At 43.2% G+C, this 27656-nt stretch overlaps 1 protein-coding gene across 2 annotated transcripts in view; it reads right to left on the bottom strand.

The window, feature by feature from the left end:
- HMGCS1 (3-hydroxy-3-methylglutaryl-CoA synthase 1) overlaps window positions 1-20475 on the bottom strand; it is a 28428-nt gene extending 7953 nt beyond the window's left edge. The window contains exons 1-5 of one of the 2 annotated variants that reach the window (XM_077462786.1): window positions 20310-20475; window positions 6834-7291; window positions 4174-4299; window positions 1596-1760; window positions 1338-1506 (exon numbers count right to left, since the gene is read on the bottom strand). In XM_077462786.1, the coding sequence (XP_077318912.1) occupies window positions 1338-1506; window positions 1596-1760; window positions 4174-4299; window positions 6834-7291; window positions 20310-20461 (1070 nt within the window). In that variant the 5' untranslated portion in view covers window positions 20462-20475. Of the gene's footprint in view, window positions 1-1337; window positions 1507-1595; window positions 1761-4173; window positions 4300-6833; window positions 7292-11438; window positions 11586-20309 lie in introns of those variants that run through there. The other variant, XM_077462787.1, reaches the window with a different exon arrangement.
- Between the last annotated feature and the right edge of the window lie 7181 nt (window positions 20476-27656).

Here is a 27656-nt window from a genome sequence, read left to right as displayed (position 1 = left end):
CCACAATGCTGCAACACTTTATCTATGTCAAAAGCCAACACGGAGGCAGAACCAGGGTCACCCCCAGGTGGCTGTGTGTGGGTACTGGCAACTGAACAGAGCCCCGAGCTGCTGGGAGGTAAAATATTTAAGGTTTCTTGTTAACTTAGGACATAGAACAGCAGCTGGATTTAAATACGATCAGGATTAGAAAACATAGGTTTGCTTTACATGAATAAGCTCCCTCTAGTGGCTGACAGTTGTAAGTGTACAGAACATGCTCACACTGACAGAAGCTACCTGGTACTATAATGACCAAGGAAGTTTAAAGGATAAATTCACCTTTGTAAGCAAAAATAATGAAAAAATAATGAATGCACATTTGCATTTATTATTATTTGTTTTGTACTACCTGCAAAGCATTGTACATTATGAAAGCGCATGCGGGGACTACTGCAACAGTAACATGTTATACCCTGAACACAGGTGTATCAGGGTGTAACGTGTTACAAAAGGTAAACTTATCCTTAAAAGTGCTAGCTCCCCTTTGCAGAAAAAAAAAAAAAAAAAAAAAAAAAGGTGAGCCTGGAGGAGGAGGGGTCCCTTACACGGAAGCTGGAAGGTGTACCCGTTTTTTTTTTTTTTTTTTACAGGTACCCGCTCCCCCCCGAAAGGTGCCAAATGTGGCAGCAGAGGGGCGGAGGAAGCAGATAAGCAGAGCTTCCGTTTCTAATTTTTGGATAGTGGTTGAAACAACGAGTCAACGGGCCAATTCTGCACCCAGAACTACTGGTTTATAGCACATACACACAGCTCAATAATATAAAGTCATTCGTTTCTGCTGTTTGGTTATACTGTCAAAGTAACTACAAAAAAAAAAAGTCAATCTTTTTTTTTTTTGTTCTAAAAAGTAAAAAATATTTTAATTTTATGTTTTGGATGGAGTGGAGAGATTAGAATAACCATCAGATTTGTATTGCCGTCTGTGGCTACCTCTTTTCCCCCCGTTCTTACCAAGAATGAAAGTAAAAGGAAGTTCCAGATTTTGGGTTGTCACCGGAAAAAGAATAAAGAGAAAGTTTTCTAATGGGGATCCTAGTTCTGGTGTCAACCAGGGATATACCCTCACTTTGGAGAGCTATCCTTACTCCCTCTTTTGGTTACCGGACAACAAATGAAGGGAGATCTCCTTAATTTGAGGACATGTGTAAAGACAAAAATAATTTAATAGGAGTTATACCCCTTCCTTACTCTAATCAAAACGAAGGCTTCTGCCTTCGTTCTAGTTGAAATGCTGGATAGTCCTCCTTGCTGTGCAGAAGATGCAACTACTCTGATCTATAATCTTAAACTCTTACCGGAAGGAGTCCAAGCCAGCATATACGCCGCTCTCGGTGTCTGGGGTGGAATCACTAATGAAGTCATTGAGTAACAAGCGTGCAAGAGACTTCTGGACCAGCTTGCAGTATGGAGAGTGAAAGATCATGAAGTCAAAATCTTCCAGGGTGAATGGCCGATCGTTCCCCTCTGAGAAATAAAAATACTATATAAGATTCTTGAATGACTATAGAAAGGAAGGCATGGAATCGCAGGCAAGAAACAATGTAACAACCAACCTTTCTGCCATTGTGCTTTGATTTTCCTGCAGAAGGTAGAATAGCAGCGGTCCAGTGCACTCAGGTAGCACTGGATGGATAATTTCCCATCCACGACAGGATACTCAGACACCATGTCAGGCTTGTAGAAGTCGTAGGCATGCTGCATGTGTGTTCCACGTAAACCTATGAAGACATGTGGAGAAAAAATAAAGTAAGCCCTATGGAAGGGTGACTGTATTAAACCTCAATGACCTTCTACCTACTAGATAAGAAACAACTATTCATTACACAATAAAGTGGTTGTAAAAGGTCCACCCCCCTTAACTGATCTTCATCCAGCGATGTGCCATTGGTCCTGCTGCTGTCAATCACAGCCAGTGATGGCAGAGCAGGGGACGGGGCTGAGCCATGCTGGGTCTCACATGGACATACAGAGGTGGCTCGGGAGCAAGCACACAAGGGCTCCAATAGCAAGCGGCTTGCTATGGGGGCACTCGGCAAGAGGGAGGGTCAAGGAGTGCTGACAGGGGGCCCAGAAGAGGAGGATCAGGGATGCTCTGTGCAAACCATTGCACAGAAGGTAATTAGAACATTATTAAAAAAAAAAAAAAAAAAAAAAAAAAAAAACACACAAACATAAGCTTTTAATATCACTTTAACCACTTAAAAGGACCAAGCCTAATTTCTGAAACTTGTTATCAAGTTAAAATCAGTATTTTTTTTTTGCTAGAAAAAGTAGAGTCTAGCGGGGTCCATTGCCCTCACTCGATTTCCTGCCCATCTGTACACAGGATCGGATTGTTTCTGCCGCTGCAGATCTCTCCAGTAAGCAGCAGAAACGACTGGGAAGCGGTGTGAGGGGGGGCACTTTTCCCGCCCCCTATTAAAGTGATCCCACGGTGAATCTGCCACTGGGACCACTTTTATGTGAAAGCGGACCGCCCGCCGTTTAAAAATATACTGGGGTTATGGCAGCTATTAGCTGCCATAACAATGGTATTTAACGTCAAATTAGCGATGTATATACACGTGGGTGGTCCGGAAGTGGTTTAATTCCCAGAATACATTTTGGTCGAGACACCAGAGACGCTACAAAGCATTGTCTACTTGTATTGCCTCTCCCTCTGAAAATAGGAGAGACACTGAGCACTTGAATGCACACACACACACACAATTACATTTTATTGCAGATCATTTCTTCTTACAAGGAAGCATTGATACTTATATTTTTCACAGCTGGCTTCCTGAGCAATCAGTTTATATCCTTTGTGTTATAAAGAAAAGGCTTGTATCAATGAGTAAAATGCAGCTTGCAACTCAGTCTGAGATGCTTCTTAGATCATTTAGCTTGGGCGCTATTACATCTGTGCTTTGTTGGCACCGGGATGCACATGTGTTTGCATCCCCTTGCCCAATCCCAATGTTGTCTACTAGGATGCAGTGACTGAGCAGACACAGCCGCTGTGTCTCAATGTGACGTCCAAGCGGGTGTATAGCCCCGATTGCATCCAGGGTGAGTTTGGGGGACACGCAGCCACGTGGATGTCATATTGGAATACAGAGGCTGTGTCTGTTCAGCCACTGCATCCCAATAGACAATAGGACCAAGCAAGGGTATACAAACACCACATGTGCACCCCGTAGCCATTAAAACACTGCCCTGCATGGGACACACATCATGTAACTGTCCCATCTAAATGCCGCCTTACAGTTCACTTCACCTCCTCCTAAAGAGTTAATCTACTTCTGGATTTCCATTAACTTGTGTAGGAAGAGAAGCAGTTCAGAAATAAACTAAAAAGTTAAAAAACATGCTATATGGCAATAGGGACTCCTTAATAGAAATGGTAAATGTAATATCTTTTTAGGCCACAAATGCAACAAACAGTGCAACTGTCCAGAAACTGCAAATGTAATGGCGCAATTCTCAAAATGTATTGACACATCACATACCACAAACTCCTGCACTATACGCGCAGTCCCCGGGTTACAAACAAGATAGGGACTGTGGGTTTGCTTTTAAACTGAATTTGTATGCAAGTCAGAACAGGTAAATTTAAGTGCAATTGCAGCCAAAAAAATAATTTTTAAGCTTTCTGGATAGCATAGGGAAGAGTTAACACCCCTGTAATGTTTTGTTTTCCTATCTGTGCCCCTTTTCAGAAGATTGCACCTCACTTTCTGTCCCAGTGACAATTGGATTTCGAAAATGTTAGGTTGTTGCGGAAAGAAGGATTGGTGCTAAAGCTTCAGTGGAGGTAACTTTTTCCCATAATAACTCTTACAGGAGAGAATTTCCCTTCCTAGGGGTAGATTTCCTCTCACTTCCTGTTGTCTCCCTCCGTTTGTAAGTCGGACGTTTGTAATCCGTGGACTACCTGTATGTTGCATTCCCTAGATCTATGAATTCTGCATACAGGACTGTAAATTCATACCCACAGGGGTTTTATTTATATTCTTTGCAGGATTTTAGAACATGTTTGCTAGTCTAATAAATTGAGAAAAATATTCTCTCCCCTCTCCAGCACTTACACCAAAACCGCTTCAGTTCTACTGTATACATAAGATTTTTTTTGTTTCCACATAAACCACCAACCTCTTTCTAAAACGAGAGTGGCATTTGGACCCACAAGCATCGCAACAGCTCCGGCTCCACCAGTTGGCCTGGCACTTCCTGTGGCATACACAGCAATGTCTCCAGCGACCACCAACGCATAGCGTCCTGTAAGAAACAGAGCACATTAGTGAATTTGATTCCTCTGGTTTACATGAATTACCATTCTTTATTACAGTGCAAAAAATAAAAAAAATACCTTAAAACAAAATCTTCTCAAACTAAATAATAAAAATGTATACAAAGTTAGTATGGCATTAAAGCCAAAACCTTATTTTTAGAATTTTTGATTGATCAGGGAAGGGTTAGGACCCCTGTCAGGTTTAAATTGACCCTAGTTGTCATAAGAACAGGTTGAGGAAATCAGGATGGGAAAGTCTGTTCCAGCGACTGGTTTCCCTTTCACTTCCAGGTTGTCTCTAGGACAAGAAGCACAAGGGGAAAAAAAAATACGAAAGAAAAAAAAAAAAAAATATCTGTAGATACATCATTTTAGGTAAAGAATTCAAATTTTTTTTTTTTTTTTTTTTTTATTATAAGGTAAAGCCCCGTGGTGTGGTTCTTTGACAGGTTAAAAAGGTGAAAGTGGTCTCCAAGTCTAGTAGATTCATAAAACCAGTCAGTCAATTAGTTACAAAAACTGATTCCATAAAAAGGAAAATCATTTAAAAACAGGTTCATCTTGCAAGGGTGCTAATGAACAAGTTCGAATTTAAAGGGGTACTTCACCTTTCTGACTAGATGTCATGTTACTGGAGAGTGCAAAATCTTGTGCAGCTGTGGATACAAATTAATCAGATTCCGTCCGGGTTCATGTATATGCGATGTGGGAACCAGCGTGATTCCACTGCAGGTTCCAGCATCAGGTCACCTGCCGGTGGTACACACAGACATCTGTGAACCACTGCAGGTGTCAATGCAAAATGAATGACATCCCCAGATCGGTTTGCAGATCGCACTGCAAACTGCCAAATGGTGCAGGAATCAGATTGCAAAGGTGTGAACACCCATGCGATCCGATTCCTGTATGGACCAAAAAAAATAAAAAAGGGTCCGGCACCATTTTGGTGCGAATGCGATAAGAATTCAGCCACACAATCTGCATTGCTAAATTCGCATCACACAGACATCGCATGTGATCTGCATAGGAGTGCGGTGCAAATCACATGTGATGTCTAACATCGCAAAGGTGTAAAACCAGCCTCCAGGTTTTACTGTCGAGGCTTAACTGAACAAGCTGAAGGTGAAAGCCGATTGGCTACCGTGCACAGCTACACCAGATTTTGCATTCTCCAATTTTAGTAAACCAGCCCCTATGCCTTTAAAAAGGTTTGGTAAGAATGGCAAGGGCACTGGCAACAGAAACAAAGTGGAACTCTACAGAGCAGAATAAATGCTTTTTAATGCCCTGCTGTACTGTTACTACTAAAATACTAATTGTTTGGTTATGATGATAACCCGCCTGCTTCAACACTTCAGGTCACTGATCCAGAACACGTAGCTGGATGAGGACTTCTGAGTTTCCTGATCTGCACACTTTCTCTGTCGGCCAGCAATACAACCCGGCAATTAGCTTTGTCAGTTCACCATTGGGCTTGATTTTCTTTTTATTTGAGAAGTATAGAAGTATAGAGTCCTTCAGTTTTTCTACAACCTGAACAAGGACAGCAGTAAAAATCTAGCAGATGAACAAATTCTGCCCCAAGCAAAAGAACTCTACCCTAAAGAAAAAAGAAAACCATGCAGGGCTGCCATTGCTGATCTCCTGACAATACTAATTGCCTGGCTGTATTGCTGACCAACAGAGAAAGTGTGCAGATCAGGAAACTCAGAAGGTTTTATCCGTCTACTGGTTCTGGATCAGTGACCCAAAAAGGAGTTAAAAGCAAGAGGGTTATCGTCATAACCAAACAATTTGCATTTTCAAAAGCCAAAAGGTAGCAACGGTTTCCACCTAAGAATCATAGTCTATATGTAGTGTACCACGTGTTCCCGTTTTCCACGTCACTCCTTTTTAATCCATGAGACTACAGTGAGCCACATTAAAAGGGGTTGTAAACCCTCGTGTTTTTTCACCTTAATGCATCCTATGTATTAAAAAGGTGAAAATTTCTGGCAGTGACTGGCCCCCCCCAGTTTTACTAACCTGAGCCCCTTCATTCACTCAGACACGCTCTCCCTCTCTGCACAGGGTCCTGGCTCTTGATTGGTAGCAGCGCAGCCACTGGTTCCCGCTGCTGTCAATTAAATCCAATGACGCGGGCCGAGTCTGGCATTCGTGTCTATGGATGCAAAATGCTGGACTGGGGAGTGCGCCTGCAAAGTAACCCTTCTGGGAGATTGCTTCTCCTAGGGGGTTATCTGAAGTGAGGAGCAGCCACCAAAGGGACCCCAGAAGTCGAGGATTGGGGTCACTCTGTGCAAAGCAAACTGCACAGTGGAGGCAAGTATGATATGTTTTTGTTTTTTTTAAATAACAAAGGATGAAGCCTTACAATCACTTTCAGAATCTCACAGCTACAACTGGTCATCCAAGATAATCAGACTGACATTTTATAATGATGTGACCAAATAATAGCCATCATCTCCACATGGAGGTGACCAGCACTCTAAAGTAATTGAAGAATGGTTATGTCACCCACCGTCCCATGAACTTGATTCCACCCAGTTGACAGCATTGAAGAGAGCAGCAGTGCCCCCATAGCATGCGTTTGTGGTGTCTATGCCTTCAACGTCTGTGTTTCCAGACTCTTCAAACAGTTGCATGAGGACAGTCTTTACCGACTTGGACTTGTCAACGATTGTCTCTGTTCCCACTTCTAATCTTCCAATGCAGTCATAGGAAAGGTTGTTCCTCTCCATCAGCTTCTGGACCACAGTGAGACACAGCGAGTTAATGTCCTCTCTGTCTGAGCAGAAGCCCATCTTGGACTGGCCCAAACCAATGGTGTATTTTCCAGCACCGACCCCATCAAACTTCTCCAGCTCCTCCTGATCAACATACTGAGCTGGGAAGTAAATCTCCAAGGCAACAATACCGACATCCTTAGGCCAGGAGGCTTCAGCGGAGGCAGGAAGGGATCCAGGCATGGTGGTCAAGCTAGAAAACAAAAGAAGAAGAAAAAAATATAAATAAAAACAAAAGTTTATTCCAAGTGCAGAAAACAAATCTCTATATTGACACATAAAAGGTGTCCCTGCCAAGTCAACATTAAATCTGAAGGACTGGGTGGAAGAACAACATTGCCGCCTAAGGCGGATCTACAGAGAGCCTTGCCGAGTTTCCAGAACAGTCTCCAGGATCTGGTTTGCTACCATGCTGCAAACATACACATTGCTTTATAAATGGCCTGTGCTGCCCTGGAGGCAGTTTATATTTCTCTACTGGAAAAGCAGACTCAAAAGTGCCAGTGGAGAAGTTATGTAAAAAAAAAAAAAAAAAAAAAATAAAAGTGTAGCAATAGGTGTAATTGAGGCTGTGCAAAATTGTGGGGGAAATCCATGGAGCTTTATAGATTTGGAAGAAAGCTTGAGCTGGAGATCCAACTCTTTAAAGAACTCCAGGCAGGAGCGGTCGGCTGGGCAGGAGCGGTGGGAACCGATCTCGTGCCCCGAGGATTGGCGGATTAGACAAGTACATCTCCACATTGCAATCCCCAATCAAAAATTTGCTGTTAACCCATTCAGTGCAGGCGGAGCCCCACTGCATGGCGTGGGAGGAAAAAACACAACTCAACTCTGATTTGTTTTTGTTTTTTAAAAACAGCGCACACAGGATCTCAAAAAAGTAAGTACACCCCTCACATTTTTGTAAATATTTTATTACATCTTTTCATGTGACAACACTGAAGAAATGACACTTTGCTACAATGTAAAGTAGTGAGTGTACAGCTTGTATAACAGTGTAAATTTACTGTCCCCTCAAAATACCTCAACACACAGCCATTAATGTCTAAACCGCTGGCAACAAAAGTGAGTACATCCCAATTTGCCATTTTCCCTCCCTGTTGTCATGTGACTTGTTAGTGTTATAAGGTGAGAATGGGAAGCAGCTGTGTTACATTTGGCGTTATCGCTCTCACTCTCTCATACTGGTCACTAGAAGTTCAGCATGAACCCGAAAAGCGCCGCAAAAGCTTAACCACTTCAATACTGGGCATTTGCAGCTTTCAGCGTTGTCATACTTTGAATGACAATTGCACGGTCATGTGACATTGTACCTAAAATTAAATTTTGATAATTGCTTTTCCCCACAAATAGGAGCTTTCTTTTGTTGGTATTTGATCCCCTCTGTGTTTATTTTTTGCACTATAAAAAACAAAAAAGGCGACAAATTTAAAAAAATAAAAAAAAACAAACACACACACACACAATATTTTATTACTTTTTGCTATAATATGCCAATTTTTTTTTTTTTTTTTAAACACTTTTTTCCTCAGTTTAGGCTGATATATAATGATCCTTTTTTGTAAAAAAAAAAAAAAAAAAAAAAAAAAAAAAATGTATAATATATATATATATGTATAATATATATATATATATATATATATATATATATATATATATATATATATATATATATATATATATATATATATATATATATATATATATTTATTATATAAAATCTCTCTCTCTATATCTCTATCATAATAAGCGTACTTTTTTTTTTATTACTAATGGCGGTGATCTGCGATTATCGTGACCGACATTGCGGCGGACAGATCGGACACTTATGACACCATTTTGTGCCCATTGACATTTATAAAGTGATCAGAGCTATAAAAATGCACTGATTACTGTATAAATGTCACTGGCAAGGAAGGGGTTAACACCAGGGGGCAATCAAGGTGTTAAATGTGTGTCCTAGGGAGCGATTCTAACTGCGGGGGGAGGCGGGGTTGAGGGGACAAGACCGATCAGTGTTCCTAGATACAAGGAACATACGATCAGTGCTCCTCTCCCCTCACAGGATGTGGATCTGTGTGTTTACACACAGATCCACGTTTCTGCTCTGTGATGAGCAATCATTGGTGCCCGGTGGAAATCATGGCCTCCAGGCATGCGCACCAGGTCCCCAGTGATGCGGCAAGCACGCTCTCCACAATGCCAGGAAGACAAAAGATGTCATATGACGTCCACCCGGAAGGTGAGAGGAAGGGTTCCTGCCGCCATCATTTTACAATACGGCAGTAAGCGTGTGGTTAAACAGCGGTGAAGCGCAGTTAAATGCACGGCACTTTACAGCGAACGCATTGGCGACCCCAGTGCGAATGGGCTCTTAGACCGTAGGGTTCAATATTGAGTTGGCCCACCCTTTGCAGCTATAACAGCTTCAACTCTTCTGGGAAGGCTGTCCACAAGGTTTAGGTGTGTCTATGGGAAGGTTCGTCCCTTCTTCCAGAAGTGCATGTGTGAGGTCAGGCACTGATGTTGGACGAGAAGGCCTGGCTCGTAGTCTCCGCTCCAATTCATCCGAAAGGGTTGAGTTGGTGATTATCACAGTAAATGGTGTTCATAGGCTGCACAACTCGATTTAGATTGTTACTAATACACAGAAAAACTGGATTCCTAGAGTTGGTAATTACCAGCTTAATTTGGGAGTATGAAAAATGTAATTCAGTCATCAAAATAGACATTGTTCTAATGTCAAACTTAGGAAACATTAGCTGACACCGCTGAGGACAAGAGTGACAACCATGGGGGGGGGGTCCAACGACTCACCAAGGACAGCTGGAGCGCCACAGCAAAACAAACACATATAAAACCCCCCATAGTCAGTCAGTCGTCATCTCTGATTATTCCTATTTAATCATTACCAGCTCCAGATGAATGAGAATTTAGAACTGGCACCATAGCAGCTCAGACTTGGAGAATTCCTCCATGAGATCTCCTTTAGATCTCATTCACATCTCAGAGAATTGTAGCTTGAAGCTCAAAACACTGAAGAAGAAAAAAAAAAAAAAAAACACCACCACCCAAACCCTGAAATCAATGATTCTCTGGTTGATGGTTGACATCTCCACTCCGTGTCGCCTGAAGCTCAAAAAAAGTTCTGGAGCTTTTTTTTGTAGCTCGAGTCGGGCAGATTTGAGCATTTGTTGGCACATTTTTTTTATTTCAATAGAAATTAATGAAAATGCGCCATTTGCAAATTTTTGTGTGCATTCATGCAATTTTCTGCCCCCAAAAATAAATACAAAGTAATAATAATATATGAATAAAAAACGTAAAATACTCAAATAGCCAACTAAGGATAATCATAAATAAAATAAATGAATATGTAATACATAAATAATAATTAACCCCTAACCTTAATAAATAGTAAATTATTAGTAGTTTAAGTGTTAGGGTGTTTTTTTGTTAAAGGGTTAGGCGTTATTTATTACTTAGAGCCGGTTCATACAGGGACTTACAACACGACTGCCTCAGGCGACCTGCACATGACTTCAGCGGCGGCTTGCTATACAGAAGTCAATGCAAGTTGCCCCAAAAGTAGTACAGGAACCTTTTTCTACATCGGAGCGAAGAGAGTCGATACTATTAGAACAGTTCCATAGTGCAGAATGGGACGCGACTTGTCAGGCGGCTAAATCACCTGACAAGTCGCCTGAGTGTGAACCGGCTCTTAGTATTTATGGATTTTTATTTCTGTATTTATGTAGAAGAAGTAGTAGTAGTAACACCCTAAAAAAAAAAAAAAAAAAAAAAAAATTATAATAATATGCACAAAAACGCAGGTGTGAATGAGACTTCTTATGGACCCGTCTATCCATTATTCATCACGGATGACTTGGAGGGTGTCAATGGAGCAGTACAGAGGACTAGATTCCCATATAATCATGGAACGGGATTATGGGGCTGTATTCTGTACAGGACACTCCTCTCTGATCAGAGCAAAGTCCATATAGATAAGGGATCCGTCACAACCCCCCCCCCCCCCACAAATAAAGGGGGGACCCCCCAGAAGCCCATTCATGTGATCTCTGTGTACATTGCTGTTTGATTTTATATACAAATCATACTTAATGTATGACGGACAGTACTCAATTTTCTCTGTCATATATAAATCACTCACACATCCTGATCACTGAGATATATATATATATATAAAATTATAGGATGATGATATCAGGACACGGATACAGTTCCTATGTCCTCCGGGATTGCTGCTTCTTGTAGTTCCCCCTCCCCCCAGTGACACGGTGCGCAGCACATGACCCGGATTTAGCGGTGAGATCTCTTACTGCGGGTGATGGGCGTCCAGCTCTCCTTCCTGTCTCCCGGTCAGTCCCTGTACACAGAGGTCACCCGCACATGTCTCGTCTCATCTCACTACTCAGCCTGCACTGACATTGCCACCTCCGCCCAGTCACCGCGCACGCGCGCTGAACCTCACTGCGGCAGAGCTAAGGGTGCGTCCCTGGCCGCCATCATTGAAGAGGGAACCGGAGTATTCGCCAATCACGTGAGGGGACCGTCTCCTGCTGACAGCTGCGCGCTCCACCACAGAAACGCAGAGGAGTCATGGCGCATGCGCACTCCTTCAGAGTAACAGGACTACTATACTCCTATATCGTTCTGGAGATTTAGAATTCTTCCCATTTCTTTGGAGATCTTTCTAAACTGCATATTTAGATTTCTTCAGCATCTTGCTTTTCTCTGTTATGTTTTCCATTACAATCACATTAAGTATGTTTTCCATTGAAACCAAAGTGCATGAGAATGGGGGCTGCATTACACTTCATACTCATAGCCCCCAACTGCCATTTTGGTCTATCTATCTATATAATGCACTTTTTATCTTTAAAAAAAAAAGTGTTTTCCAGAGCTAAACCTTTCATCCAATTTGTAAATGTAAAATGTCAAGAGCGTGTAATAGTGGTAAAAAATAAATAAAAAATAAAATAATTTTTCTTGTGTGTAGCGGATGACATTTTGGATAGTGTCATACGCATTTTAATTTAGTTTTTTGCCTCAGAACAGTAGGGGTTCTGAGGGTTAATTACATAGGTTGGCCTTGGCATCAGTCTGGCCGGGTTGGTCATGTGCAGTGAGGTGCACATGACAAGCCAGAACCAGGTCTGGTTGGACGTTTTGAGTATCACCCTTCTCGGAACCAATCAGTGGGAGTGCCGGGCCCCGCTGGAGAGTCTGGGAAGGGGTACTTAAGATGTGTGGGTCACGTGCTGAAGGGAGAGGAGTTTGTGAGGCCCGTGTGGTCTGTTCTGGTTCCAGGACTGGGGTAGCCCCGTGAGGGGTCCCGGTCATGGGGTGTTCGACATCCCGCAACATGTTCCTGTTAGAGGCCCCTAATCTTGTCTGGGGTAGGGATCCGTCTGTTCCCGAGTCTCGGAACCAGCTGGTCCGAGGCGCAGTAACTGAGGGAGGATTCAAAGTGTCCGGGTGTGCTCTCGGCTTGGAGAGGCACCACAGCTCGTGGAAGTGACCGGGAGAGGACTCTTCGGAGGAGGGCCGGCAAGTGGCATCCTGAGAAGTGCCTGGTTACTGAGTTGGGAAGGACATTGACAAACTCACTTTTCCAGTACCATTAAGGAGACAGAAAACGTTCCAGGTACTGAGGAAAAAGGTTTCTGTTCACCCTTAGCTACAACTTGTACACGTTCATAGGATTGTTTCAAGTTTTGAGTCGACGTGCTGATTGCCATGATCTCTGGTTAGAGGTCTGTTCAGCCTTGAAGTACCCAGCTGCGAGTGGCTACTCTCTGGGTGGAATTAGAGACTGTTCGATCTGCAGTTCAAGGTGCCCGAGTTCTTCACCCGTGCCCTCTGTTCCCCTGAGAGACTGTGTTGTTGGATGTTACTACTGCAAAATAAAACCTTTCAAAAAGGACTTTGTGTCAGCGTCCAAGTTGTTGGGCATCAACCCTGGGAACCCCTAGACGTGGAAGAACAAGCCAAGTGGAGGTAACTGGTAAGCCCAGTACATCAAGGCCGCCCGACAAAGGATTATGGCCGCTACATGTAGAATTCTCTTTTAAGGGGGGTGTGGCAGGAGGTGTGTCCTACAGTGGTGTAGAGTGGGTTGTCAGCGCCCAAGGCAAGAAAATTATTAATATTATAAATTATAATAGGGAATTATAAATACTTTATTATGTTATGCATTTCCACTTTATAGTACTTTGGGGTACTGTTTAAGGATGTGCAACTGTTCATGGCTGCTCTTATGCACTTGGTAAGGTCTATTTCATTTCATGAATAGTTTTTTGGCTGTATATACTGTCTTTCAGTGTTTAGACTTTAGTTTTTTTTATTTTAGTTTTTTTGGGGGGGGGGGGGTTGTTTTATTCCCCCCTTCATTTGAATTGACACCTGTGGAGGTCCGCCTCGTTATACCCTTTTGCCCAGTGGGTCCCCGTATGGATTCCCAAGGGCGTCCATGGGGCCATCCCCACTATGTAGGGGATACGTACACAGGCCCTCCTAAACCATGGGGGGGCACCCATGCACACCCACCATGAGGGACCGCATCAGCAGCCATGTTTTTGGGATCCCTGGGGGCTTCACACCATCAGGACAGGACATCAGGTACATTTGCTTACATCAGTGACTCTGGAAACCACATAGCCATCACAGTAAATACAATCTTGATAAATCCTTGTTCTCTCTCTCTCTTGTAGACAACTTGCTTTAAACCTGTTAATGGTTGAAAGGGCCTCTTTCCCTTCCCCTTGGAGTCATTTTGACCCATGGATGAGTTCTATTTAAAAATGGAGGCAAGTATATTTAGTATGAAATGCCAGCAAAATGGTAGTTTGTGCTTCACTACGAATGGCAAATGATAGGGCTTTTTTCTTATTTGTGTATATTTAGAACTACGAAGCGGTCTCCTATATAGTTAGATCACTGATGTTGTCTAATGGATTTTAAGGCTCCTAGTTTCTCTAAATTTAAGGACAAGTCGGATTGAGTACGTTTAGTCTATGACGATTTCATCATTTCTCTTCTTTGGGGTCCGAGGGGTCTGCCAAACAGAACCTTGTCTATGGAAGGGGGGGGGGGGAGCCAGGACAAGGGGAGCTGTGCCGAAGATGTTCGGCACACTACAATGATGTCAGCGCTGAGCCGGAAGAGGAAAGCCTCACATGACCACATTCACCCAATCACAGGGGCAGCCTGAAACTAAACATGGCGGCTGGAGCACAGGCCGCGGTGACACAGGAAATAGAAAGTTTGGGGGACAGAGCCGGGATTGCACCCCCCCTAAAATATTGCGCCCAGAACCATGCCCCCCCCCCGCTACACCACTGGTATCCTATGCCCACACAGTTTTGCCAATAGGTGTCCCCCATTCCCATAATAAAAAGTTGGGAGGTATGCATACTGACAGCAGTGAAATTCTCAGGAGGAGGGTTTCTAGGGTGACAACGCTGCAGTAAATTCCCTGCAGGCAAAAAAGGCTTGTCACCATGCAGAGGTGGTCCAAGCAGTCTGTGGAGTGCTTGGACCACCAATCACTTATTATTGGAATAAAGGAGCATCCAGAATAAAATAAAATAAAAGCTGGAAATCATATATTAGTAGTGCGTTTTCATTCCTTTTAGGAGACCCTCCAGGTTTTATCCCATCTATATAACCCCAGGACCAGGATGTGCATAGACAGCACATGACATCCATCCTGTTCCTTGTGATCTCCGATCTCCCTAATAAAATTACACTGGGTGCAAAATGACACCTGTATACAGAAAGACATGGATATGAAAGATCTGACTTTAATATTTAAAGGTAATTTCAGTCAGCACTGTGCAGCGTATTGGAGTACAATCCAACCAATGTAGGGCGTCAGAAGTCAGCTTACTTCATGCATTGACATGAGTCAGAGGTGCTCTTGTTGGCATATACACTGACTTAGAATGGAAGGCAGGTCATACACAGTAAAATAAGACACCCTACCTTTTCCCAAAAAGGTTAAATACAAATATTCCCTAGACTTTACCACAAACATTTAGCAGTTTACTTTTTCAAAAGCCCTTCCAAGCAGAAGCATGACCCTTGATGGTACCTCTACGGGGAAAGAAGGCCAGGAATCCAATGCTGCAGTCTAGGGTTAGGGTCCCATCCTATCCCATCCAGTAGAAACCTCCATCATATTATCCCATCCACTACAACCCTCCATCATCCTATCTAATACAAACCTTCATCTTTACAATCTTCTGTGCATCCTTCAAATACATTTTCTAGATCAGCTTGGAATCTTTTAGTGGAGCAAAACAGAAATTCCTAACACTGATGTATTTATACTCTCCAACGAAAAAAAACTCCACTGATCGTGTCCTAGGCATAGTCCTAATGTGTACACATTCCATAGATCTTACCTGTACTTTATAAATAGCAAGTCTTCTATTCACAGTGGAAAACCGGAGAAAGGGCAGCAACTGAAGCTGTCCGGTATTAAATCATACACTGCATGGAGCAATGGTAAGAAGATAATCTGAAATCTCTAAATTTGCAGGCTCAGGACTGGAGGCTCGGCATTAAATACACATCCTCTTAATAGGCATCTCTCACTAGGAAAATGTGTAAATAGACAAGACTGTCCACCCTATACTGTGCAAAACCGAGGATGAAATGTTACAAGAGTTCCTGCCTGTGATATACCATGGTCTGCTTTACACATAAAAAACAATAAAGTTCTCCAATACATACTGTATGAAGGTTCTCATGCATCCAGACAATGGTATATCCAGTAGTAGTAAGCCACATGCAAATGGACACGTTCTGTAATGTTGAAGACATCTCATGGCTTCTCTAAGCCGCTTCCTGAGGAACTGAAAAAAAATTGTTGGAGAAGCTCCGAAATGTCTTCAACAATAAAGAACACGTCCAACGTTAAAGAATAAGTCCAAGAACTGAAAAAGTGTTGAGAAGTTATGAACCACTCCTTGTCCTCAGCATGCCTAGTTGTCAATGGTGGCGATACAAAAACACAGCATGGCGTCTGTTCACTTCACTTAAAATGATACTTTGAAATCTAAATAGCCCTTCCTATAGAATTTTTTTTTGGAGAATTGTATTGTTCTTCAACCTCTTGCCAACTGCACAACATCCAGCTGCCACACATATATGCGTCCATGGCAGCCTCAGTGCGTGCTCATGGCACTCCCAACACATTGACAGCTCTCAGCCAATCACAGCTCTTACATGATAGACTTTAATGCCCAGGAGGTGGTGGTGGCCCACAAATGCATGTACACAAAGGGATGTGGATGCTTATGACATCATTGACCTAATATGGGCAGTTGAATTTTTGGATACACACACACACACACACACACCTTTTCCAGAAGTCTTTGGGCTGGTAAAGTGACATGCAGGGTCCTTTTTGGATGTTCTTCTGGTGGTGGGCAGTCTTCAATGTTGAGAGAGAGCAATGCTGATGTGATGACATCACTCTCTGCATCATTATGCTATTACACTGGCGACACCCCCTCAGGGGATTTCTGCATGATGCTCTGCACTTACTGCATGCTTTCTCGTGTGGGGGGGGGGGGGGGGGCAGTTCCAGAGAGGAGGTGAGCGCTGCAGCCATAGTTATTTTTAAAAAGATTTCCTGGGGTGCCAAAAGGCAAAAAAACAAAACAAAAATTGTGCATGGAGTTGGCATTTAACCCCTGCAAGGTTTGTACACTATGAAAGCTGCTGAATATTCACAGAATGAACCACGGATAGCAAGCACTGTTTGATTGTAGAAGCATTTTGAAAACATTTACTTTCCATTACTCAAAAAAGTAAACACAATACAATCCGCAGTAATACATCATTACAGAAGTAGCATGCAGACAGGCAAACATGCCACAGGCAACCCAGCAACAGGATATACGTAAGAGAAAGGAAACGTGGGACTTTAAATGAGGCCATTGATTTCTGGAGGTAAAATGGTTTAAAAAGCATATTTAATTGGCATATTGAATGTGACAATACATAACAATTTCATATATACACACACCATGGTGTGGACCTCAGGAGTACAGAGACATAAACATTGCGATTAAAAACAGCATATAATAATGACGGGCCATTGGTGAGATAAATTAATCTGCAAATATGCAAAACTTATATATATATATATATATATATATTTATTTTACACATACATACACAAATATACATCTAAACAGCACTTTGACAATTCTTATATAGACAACCTTCTGACATCATGTCAAAATGGGCACTTGATTTTTCCGGGTTCGGCTCCCATAGACTTCAATGGGATTGCCGTTCGGCCCATCCCCAATAATCAGATTGCACAAAATATTGTGATTTTTGATGGTGGCTGTACAAATGTTTGCCACATTCCTAAGGCAGTTTTGTTAAACTGTCTCCTTAAAAGTATAAATAAAAGGCTAATCACCCACCTTTTAAATGTTACCATACACGATACAATCTGAGTGTACACTCTTCTTGGAATAAACCATCAACTGCTGTAAGTAGTGTAAGGGTTTGCCTGATTGGATACAAACAGAATGAACTGCTTATATTCCTCCTCATATTAAACAGATTTGGCACATCTGAGCCCCCCGTTCACACCGGTGCAATTTGAAAAGATCAGTTCCTGCACAGTCTTTTTGCCATTTCAGGTGCGATTGCATAGAGACATGTGTGCATTAACTTGTACAGATGTCAGCCAAGTCACACTGACCTGCGGCTTCGAAACCGTGCAAATTCAAGAGAAGTCGCACAATTTCAAAGCTGCATTCAGGGCCAGTTCACACCACATGCAGTCCACTGTGGAGGTTTTTTTCTGCATCATATGGTTCTCAATGACATAGTTCTCATCAGTACCTGCAGTTCCGGGGAAAAAAAAAAAAAAAAACACTGGAACACGAACGAACACACACACGCATCCTTATTTATGGTTAAGAAAAAAAAAAAAAGAAAAAATGCATGAAAAACGCAACAAAAACCACATCAAAAACACGCATGCAGAAAAGCATCTGGAATGCATTTCTATGGTGTGAACGACTGTATGATGTATTCTCAGCTTTACGTTTGCTGCATACAGCTTGCAATAAATATCAATCGTAAATAACCCCCCCCCCCCACAACTGTGGTCCCCTGATCACAGTGAGTGTGTTTGTGCCGGGGGCGATGATGATGAATCCTTAGGCCACACCTACATTTAGGGCACTTTGGGGGCCCATGGCTCACTCATTTCCTACTGGCAACTTACGACCGTTACCTAATACTTCTGATTTCTGCATCCACACACACCATGTGACCTCCGTATATCCCTGGAGCGGTCGCCCATCCTCTCCCCATCCCCCCCAGAACCTACCTGTGCTGCACACACTTGGTAGTGGATCTGTGATAGGATTCCATATGTTAGGCTGCACTCCCTGGCTCTATGTAGCGTTTCTAATACAAAGAAGACGGCTGTAACTAGAAGCCGCTGTGATCATCTCATCTTCTGTATCATTTCAAAAACAATCATGAAGGAGAAGAATAAAATGTTGGTTGATATGGGCCAACCCAGACACACCCGTCACCTGTCACACATGGTACGATCCCACTGACAGCAGAGGAGGACGCCTGTGAGCTGCCACACCTTCCCAAAGAGGATGATATGTAAATCCTGACTTTCCCAGAAGTCAAGCGCTGCATTGTGGGAGGCGGGGCCTGCAGGTCCCTCCTCCTATAGCACACACAGGGCATTATTACTTTTTTTTTTATTAATACAATGTTTAACATTTGTAATTAATCTACAATGACAAGCAGGGGAACTAAAACATGGCACAGGGGGCGGCTTCGATATCGGGCTCATTCACACTAGGGTGGTATAACCCTGCAGTTGAGCCACAGTTTTACCGCCCCCTTTAGCTGCAGGGGCAGCAGCCAATGGTGTAGACATGCCACGGTCGTGAGGCTTTGCAGCAAGAATCACACCACGGGCACTATTGCCCATCAATCACAACCCAAGTGAACGACGGGGGGCCACACTGCAAGCGCTCCTCAAATTCTCACTAGTGTACAGTTAATATGAACAGTGCGACCACATATAATAATAATAAAAAAAAAAAAAAAAAGTCCTGTATATGGCAACCATAAATGTTACAATTTGACCATACAATCTCTGTACAATCCATTATTGGCATGGTTCATAGGAATATGCACAAAAATCACACGTTTTCATAACACGCTGCTAGAAGATGTGCAAGGGGTGCGATTCTTTATGGCAAATCCATCAGAAAAAAAAAAATAAAAAAAGCGTTCACCTAGGACTCGCATACTCATCCCTGGCAGGCGACTTAAAAACGAGGACGCTGCAACTTCTACAACCAGCCATACATGGGAGCAATTCTACAACCAATCAACAATATTCATGGGGGGATAGAAACAGACACACCCAAAATCTACCAATAGGATTGCAGAAATTTATTCCTATATACTGTATATATAAAAAAAAAAAAAAATATATATATATATATATATATATATATATATATATATATATATATATATATATATATATATATATATATATATATATATATATATATATATATATCATCCAAATATCATAATAAATATCTAATGATAATAATAAATAAAAAAAAAAAAAAAAACTAATAGAATCTTACCCACTTTCTTCATTTTATATATTCCATATAAAAATTATACATATCAATACATTTTTATATATGCGTGTGTAATATATATATATATATATATATATATATATATATATATATACACACACACACACATATATGTATTGATATGTATAATTTTTATATGGAATATATAAAATGAAGAAAGTGTGTAAGATTCTATTAGTGTTTTTTTTTTATTATTATTATTATATATTATGATATTAACATGCAAAAAAATAATAATTATATATATTTTATTAATAATAATAATAATAATAATAATACATCCAAATATTAAAAACTAATAGAATCTTACGCACTTTCTTCATTCTATATATTCCATATAAACATTATACATATCACTAAAAATGAAATAATAAATATATATCTAAACTGTCAATGGCTATAAGCAGCGCATCTGTCACATGCAGTCACCATCCCATGCTGGGACTTGTAGTTGCACAGCAGCTGTCAGGCTAAACATGTTGCTCATGCCCGTGTTCTCACCTGTACGTGGTCCTGGCGGTGATGCTCGGTGTGTAGTATGCGGCTCTCCCGGTACAGCAATGTGTACAGCCTAGTGCACTATAATCCTTATAACCACGCCATCCCCAGCACTGCCCCGCCGCGCCACCAACAGGTACCCGCCTGACTGACATCCTCTCTCCGCCAATAAGCGAGCGCACCGGGAACGCACGAACTCCCAGCCCCGCCTACCGCGCCTTACGCCGTCCAATCGCAGCCTGCCGCCGGTTCTACACTACGGGATGGTGTGAGAAAGTGACGTGGGGTGGCCCGAGAGTGACAACCAATAGGGGAGAGCGCAGTAGACCAGGCAGCCAATGGGAAGGCACGTCCGACTGCTGGCGAGGTATAGGCAAGAGCTTGGATGCCCCATAGAATGTGTGCATGAGGCGGTTGCCGGGCAACCAGGGAGTGGGCGGCTCCCCAGTGTCTCCTGTTTCACTTGTAGATTAGAAGAAAAGCGAATGAATCAATGAATGTGAAATAAAAGTGTAAAATGTCCTCCGTGTCCGAGTGATAATGAGGGGTCTTCAGAATGACTGGTCTTCATATTAGGGATACAAGGAGAGCTTGTGTTTGTCATTGGTCAGTAATGTCAGGCTGGAAGGGGCTGGCAGTGACTCATTGATATGCCGTGGATGCCATGGATATGAATAGAATACCCGAAATATTTCCCCGTCATGGAAATAAAATGACAGTTAAAGGACTGGTCACATGACCTAATCCCAGGTATACAACACGTGATCCCTACTGAGTGATCATCCCCTCCCCCAGAGATCACACCTTGGTGTCTGATGTTATCAGCACTGGAGGGAGCCCAGGGGGGCATTTTCTCCAGGAAAACTATTTCAGCCCTTTTATTACTCTGCACTTAGTTATCCCGTCCCCATATCCAGGCATGTACTGGTCATCAGGACTACCTGGAGTTTCACAGTGGGCCGATGGCTCAGTGGGCCGGTTTCAGAGACAGTCAGTGGCGTCGCTATGGGGTGGCTTTTGGGGCCTATAGCCCTGATTCCCAGGGGTCCCCAACCACAAGGTGGCCCACTACCAAGGCTTGGCCCCTCTGCAGCCGCGTGGCGGGCAAGCAGCAAGGGACAACTGGGCGGGCGAGAGAGTAGAGAGATGACATCATCTCCCACCGCCCGCCCTGCGTCTCCGCTGTTCCACCCTTACTGAGCAGCAGAGAGATTACATCATCTCTCACTGCCGCCATCTCTCTCTTTTTTTTTTTTAAATCTTTTTATTGAGTATAAGACATACAAGCAAACAACAACAATAAACCTGCCACAGCATTGGGACTAGACCCACGCAGGAGTCAGTGCCAGCTGCCCATTGGCCTGCTTCCTGCATTAATGTCATACAGCTTTAGCACGTCCGAAAGAAAAAAACAAAAAGAAAAACAACAAACAACCTAGTGCTGTTGTATTGGCTCCTGCTCAATTAAGGTAGCTCAGGATCAAATCTATCAGTCGAGACCCAAGGGACAATAATAGATATCAAATAAACCCATATCAGAGATTACCTTACCAAAAGATCTACCAATGTATCAATATCACTTTCTCCCCTAGAGTGGTATTAATATGTACATGTTCATCCCGCCTTCTCTTTGGTGACCCTGATGTAAGGAGTGTTTCTCTGGGGGACTCTGAGGTAAGGAGGGGCTCTCTGGTGTAAGGGGTGCCCTCTGGGGCTCTGGTGTAAGAGGGGCTTTCTGGGGACTCTGATATAAGGGGGGCCCTCTGGGGACTCTGGTGTAAGGGGGGCTCTCTGGTGTAAGGGGGCCCCTCTGGGGACTCTAATGTAAGGGGGGCCCTCTGGGGACTCTGGTGTAAGGGGGGCCCTCTGGGGACTTTGATGTAAGGGGGACGCTTTTTTTTTCAGCAATTGTTTAAAGTTTATATATTGTTTTTGTGCGTTTGCAAAATGAAAGTGGGCTGGTCTGGATGAAGTCCAGGGCCAAATTTCTGTCCCAGTCCAGCCCTGCCTATATCTGAAGTAAACCTGCCCTTAGCACACAGGTACTGAATACGCTGTAAAAGTATAAATCTAACGGTGCAGGCCCATGTACCCAAAATCTACACCAGGACATTTCTGTTACACCCTGAAAGTGTCCAAGGCTTACCAGACCCCTCCTGTTGGTTCCTATTGGCCAGTAAGGTTGCCCATCATAGTGCTGCATCACTAAGAACGATGGTCTCCAGATGTGGCCCCTTGCTTGCCTTTATCCAGCCCTTGGGGCACTATTCCCCCCACTGACACAAATGATGGGGCACTATTCCCCCCACCGACAGCAATGATAGGGCACTATTCCTCCCACTGACACCAATGATGGGGCATTATCCCCCCCCACTGACACCAATGATGGGGCATTATCCCCCCACTGACACCAATGATGGGGCACTATTCTCCCCACTGACACCAATGATGAAGCACTATTCCCCCCACTGACACCAATGATGGGGCACCATTCCTCCACTGACACAAATGATGGGGCACTATTCCCCCCACCGACACCAATGATAGGGCACTATTCTTCCCACTGACACCAATTATGGGGCATTATTCCCCCCACTGACACCAATGATGGGGCACTATTCTCCCCACTGACGCCAATGATGGGGCACTATTCCCCCAACTGACACCAATGATGGGGCACTATTCTCCCCACTGACACCAATGATGGGGCACTATTCTTCCCACTACAATATGTAGACATTCGCCAGCACACCAAGGATCATCAATTTTATCCAAACGGTTTTTATTCAAATAATTATCACATCACAAAATGTGTGTGTAGTGTAATGTTTTAGAGCCACGCAGGGCCCCTTCGTCAGGCATGTGATGTGATTCGTCAGGCCCTGTGATGTGACGAAGGGGTCCTGCGTGGCTCTAAAACGTTACACTACACACACATTTTGTGACGTGATAATTATTTGAATAAAACCGTTTGGATAAAATTGATGATCCTTGGTGTGCTGGCGAATATCTACATATCGCATTGGTTCCAGTATCCAGCTGGCTGTCACTACAGCACCCAATACCTTTAGAGCTTATTACAGGTACGTGTGCGATGGGAATATGGACTGTGGACTATTCTTCCCACTGACACCAATGATGGGGCACTATTCTTCCAACTGACACCAATGATGGGGATAATATTCCTCCAACTGACACCAATGATGGGGCACTAGTCTTCTCACTGACACCAATGATGGGGCACTAGTCTTCCCACTGACACCAATGATGGGGCAATATTCTTCCTAATGACACCAACGGTGGGGCACTATTCCTCCGATGGAAACCAACAATGGGGCACTATTCCTCCCACTGACACCAATGATGGGGCACTGTTCCTCCCACTGACACCAATGATGGGGCACTGTTCCTCCCACTGACACCAACAATGGGGCACTGTTCCTCCCACTGACACCGATGATGGGGCACTATTCCTCCCACTGACACGGATGATGGGGCACTATTCATTCCCACTGACACAGATGATGGGGCGCTATTCATTCCCACTGACACCAATGATGGGGCATTGTTTACTCCCATTGAGGCTGGTGCGTTTTCTATTCTCACTGGTCACAATCCGGTCCCCTCAAAGTCTGAAGGACAGCAAACTGGCCCTTCTTTCAGAAAGTTTGGAGAGCCCTGACTATGAGAGACAGGAGATGGGAGGGCTGGACCATCTTATGGCACTATCAAAAAGTGTAAAAAAAAAAAAGGAATCTTAGGCTAGGTTTACACCTTTGTGACCTGTGTTCTGCATGCAGACAGCCCATTGAAGTCCCTGTTCCTTTTTTTTTTTTAACCACTTCCTGACCGACCCACATAGCTTTACTGCTACAGGACGTACAGTGCCTTGCGAAAGTATTCGGCCCCCTTGAACTTTTCAACCTTTTGCCACATTTCAGGCTTCAAACGTAAAGATATAAAATTTTTATTTTTTGTGAAGAATCACCAACAAGTGGGACACAATTGTGAAGTGGAACGAAATCTATTGGATATTTTAAACTTTTTTAGCAAATAAAAAACTGAAAAGTGGTGCGTGCAAAATTTTTCGGCCCCTTTACTTTCAGTGCAGCAAACTCACTCCAGAAGTTCAGCGAGGATCTCTGAATGACCCAATGTTGTCCTAAATGACTGATGGTGATAAACAGAATCCACCTGTGTGTAATCAAGTCTCTGTATAAATGCACCTGCTTTGTGATAGTCTCAGGGTTCTGTTGAAAGCGCAGAGAGCATCATGAAGACCAAGGAACACACCAGGCAGGTCCGTAATACTGTTGTGGAGAAGTTTAAAGCCGGATTTGGATACAAAAAGATTTCCCAAGCTTTAAATATCCCAAGGAGCACTGTGCAAGCGATCATTTTGAAATGGAAGGAGTATCAGACCACTGCAAATCTACCAAGACCTGGCCGTCCCTCTAAACTTTCAGCTCAGACAAGGAGAAGACTGATCAGAGATGCAGCCAAAAGGCCCATGATCACTCTGGATGAACTGCAGAGAACTACAGCTGAGGTGGGAGAGTCTGTCCATAGGACAACAATCAGTCGTACACTGCACAAATCTGGCCTTTATGGAAGAGTGGCAAGAAGAAAGCCATTTCTCAAAGATATCCATAAAAAGTCTCATCTAAAGTTTGCCACAAGCCACCTGGGAGACACACCAAACATGTGGAAGAAGGTGCTCTGGTCAGATGAAACCAAAATCAAACTTTTTGCCTACAATGCAAAACGATATGCTTGGCGTAAAAGCAACACAACTCATCACCCTCAACACACCATCCCCACTGTCAAACATGGTGGTGGCAGCATCATGGTTTGGGCCTGCTTTTCTTCAGCAGGGACAGGGAAGATGGTTAAAATTGAGGGGAAGATGGATGCAGCCAAATACAGGACCATTCTGGATGAAAACCTGTTGGAGTCTGCAAAAGACCTGAAACTGGGACGGAGATTTATCTTCCAACAAGACAATGATCCCAAACATACAGCAAAATCTACAAAGGAATGGTTCACAAATAAACGTATCCAGGTGTTAGAATGGCCAAGTCAAAGTCCAGACCTGAATCCAATCGAGAATCTGTGGAAAGAGCTGAAAACTGCTGTTCACAAACGCTCTCCATCCAACCTCACTGAGCTCGAGCTGTTTTGCAAGGAAGAATGGGCAAGAATTTCAGTCTTTCGATGTGCAAAACTGATAGAGACATACCCCAAGCGACTTGCAGCTGTAATCGCAGCAAAAGGTGGCTCTACAAAGTATTAACTCAAGGGGGCCGAATAATTTTGCACGCCCCACTTTTTATTTTTTTATTAGTTAAAAAAGTTTCAAAAATCCAATAGATTTCGTTCCACTTCACAATTGTGTCCCACTTGTTGGTGATTCTTCACAAAAAATAAAAATGTTATATCTTTATGTTTGAAGCCTGAAATGTGGCAAAAGCTTGAAAAGTTCAAGGTGGCCGAATACTTTCGCAAGGCACTGTATATATATATATATATATATATATATATATATATATATATATATATATATATATATATATATATGTGTGTGATTCTGCATTTCCAGGTAGGGTGTGTGTGCGTGTGTGCGTGCTGTGGGCTGTGCAGTGATTAGACACTCAATCAGCTAATCAGCAGCTGTCAGCCAATGGATGACTGTCGACACATGCTGATTGGCTATGAGGAAGACAGGACAGAGCTCTGTCCTGTCGGTGGGGATGTGGTGGTTTTTGTTCCATCACATCCCTTTGTAAAAACAGCTCACAGCACACACACAAACATAGGCTAGGCACACATTTAACCCTCTGATTGCCCCTGATGTTAACCCCTTCCCAGCCAGCATCAACAGTACAGTGACAGTGCATATTTTTATCACTGGTGACTGTATTAATGTCACTGGTTCCCACAAGATGTCAGTTAGTCTCACCCTTCCCGCCATACTATTACAGTCCTGCTATAAGTGGATGATGGCTGCTATTACTACTATAACATTTTTTTCCAGTATATACTGTATATCCCATAGTTTGTAGACGCTGTAACTTTTGCTGCGTACACCAATCAATATATGCTTATTTGTTTTGTTTTTTCCCAAAAACATGTCAGAATACAAATTTATGAAGAAATTAGATTTTAAATTTTTTTTTTATTGGATATGTTTTATAGCAGAAAGTAAAAAAAATATAGTTTCATTCTTTTTTCGTTTATAGCACAAAAAATAGAAAAAACCCAGTGGTGATCAAATACCACCAAGAGAAAGCTCTATTTGTGTAATTGGTCATTTTTGCCACCCCAACCCGACTGTCATTGGTTGCTAGAACACTAGCAGCCAGGTCACGCTGGGGCTATTATTGGTTGCTAGAACCCTGGCAGCCATACCATGCTGGGTTATTGGTTGCTAGAACACTGGCAGCCAGGCCACGCTGGGTTTATTGGTTGCTAGGACACTGGCAGCCATTCCACGCTGGGTTTATTGGTTGCTAGGACACTAGCAGCCAGGCCACGCTGGGTTTATTGGTTGCTAGGACACTGGCAGCCATTCCACGCTGGGTTTATTGGTTGCTAGGACACTAGCAGCCAGCCCACGCTTGGTTTATTGGTTGCTAGGACACTGGCAGCCAGGCCACACTGGGGTTACTTGTTGCTAGAACACTTGAAGCCAGGCTATGCTGGGGTTATTGGTTGCTAGGACACTGGCAGCCAGACCACAGTGGGGTTATTGGTTGCTAGAACACTGGAAGCCAGGCCACGCTGGGTTTATTGGTTGCTAGGACACTGGCAGCCAGGCCACGCTGGGTTTATTGGTTGCTAGGACACTGGCAGCCAGGCCACACTGGGGTTACTGCCACACAGGCTATACGGTCTCTCACTCCGTCCTGGCCCCTCCCCAAATACATTTTTCAACCCCCTGAGGAAAATACGTCACACCGTAGGGGAGGGGCCAGGATGGAGTGAGAGACAGTATACCTGCCTAGAGGAAATACAAGTCATACCCATACTGTTTTCAGTATCAATTAGGCTCTATGAAGTACGTTGCACTGATGCACCTTATACATGTGAGTACCCCGGCAGGGGATCGTTTTTTAATTTGTGTGTAATAACATTTTGAAAACGATATTGCACACAGCTTTTTTCCTTTTTCATGCACTTTTTGAATACTGCATTGAGGAAACTTCTGATCCAGGTAAACAGCTGAGAAACCCATAGTGGTTCATATGCGTGATTTGACTTAGTGTAAAAGCTAGTGACATGCTCCAAGGTGAGCTCATTACCATAAGGGGTCTCTGGATTTCACCTCTGCATGATTCAGAATCACGGCTG

This window comes from Lithobates pipiens, unplaced genomic scaffold (genome assembly GCF_037356315.1).
Source record: "Lithobates pipiens isolate NorthernLeopardFrog02 unplaced genomic scaffold, aLitPip1_a1.2 Scaffold_3, whole genome shotgun sequence".
NCBI classification, from domain to species: domain Eukaryota; kingdom Metazoa; phylum Chordata; class Amphibia; order Anura; family Ranidae; genus Lithobates; species Lithobates pipiens.
The sequence above is the reverse complement of the archived record's forward strand: the minus strand, read 5'-3'. Positions and strand labels throughout refer to the sequence as shown.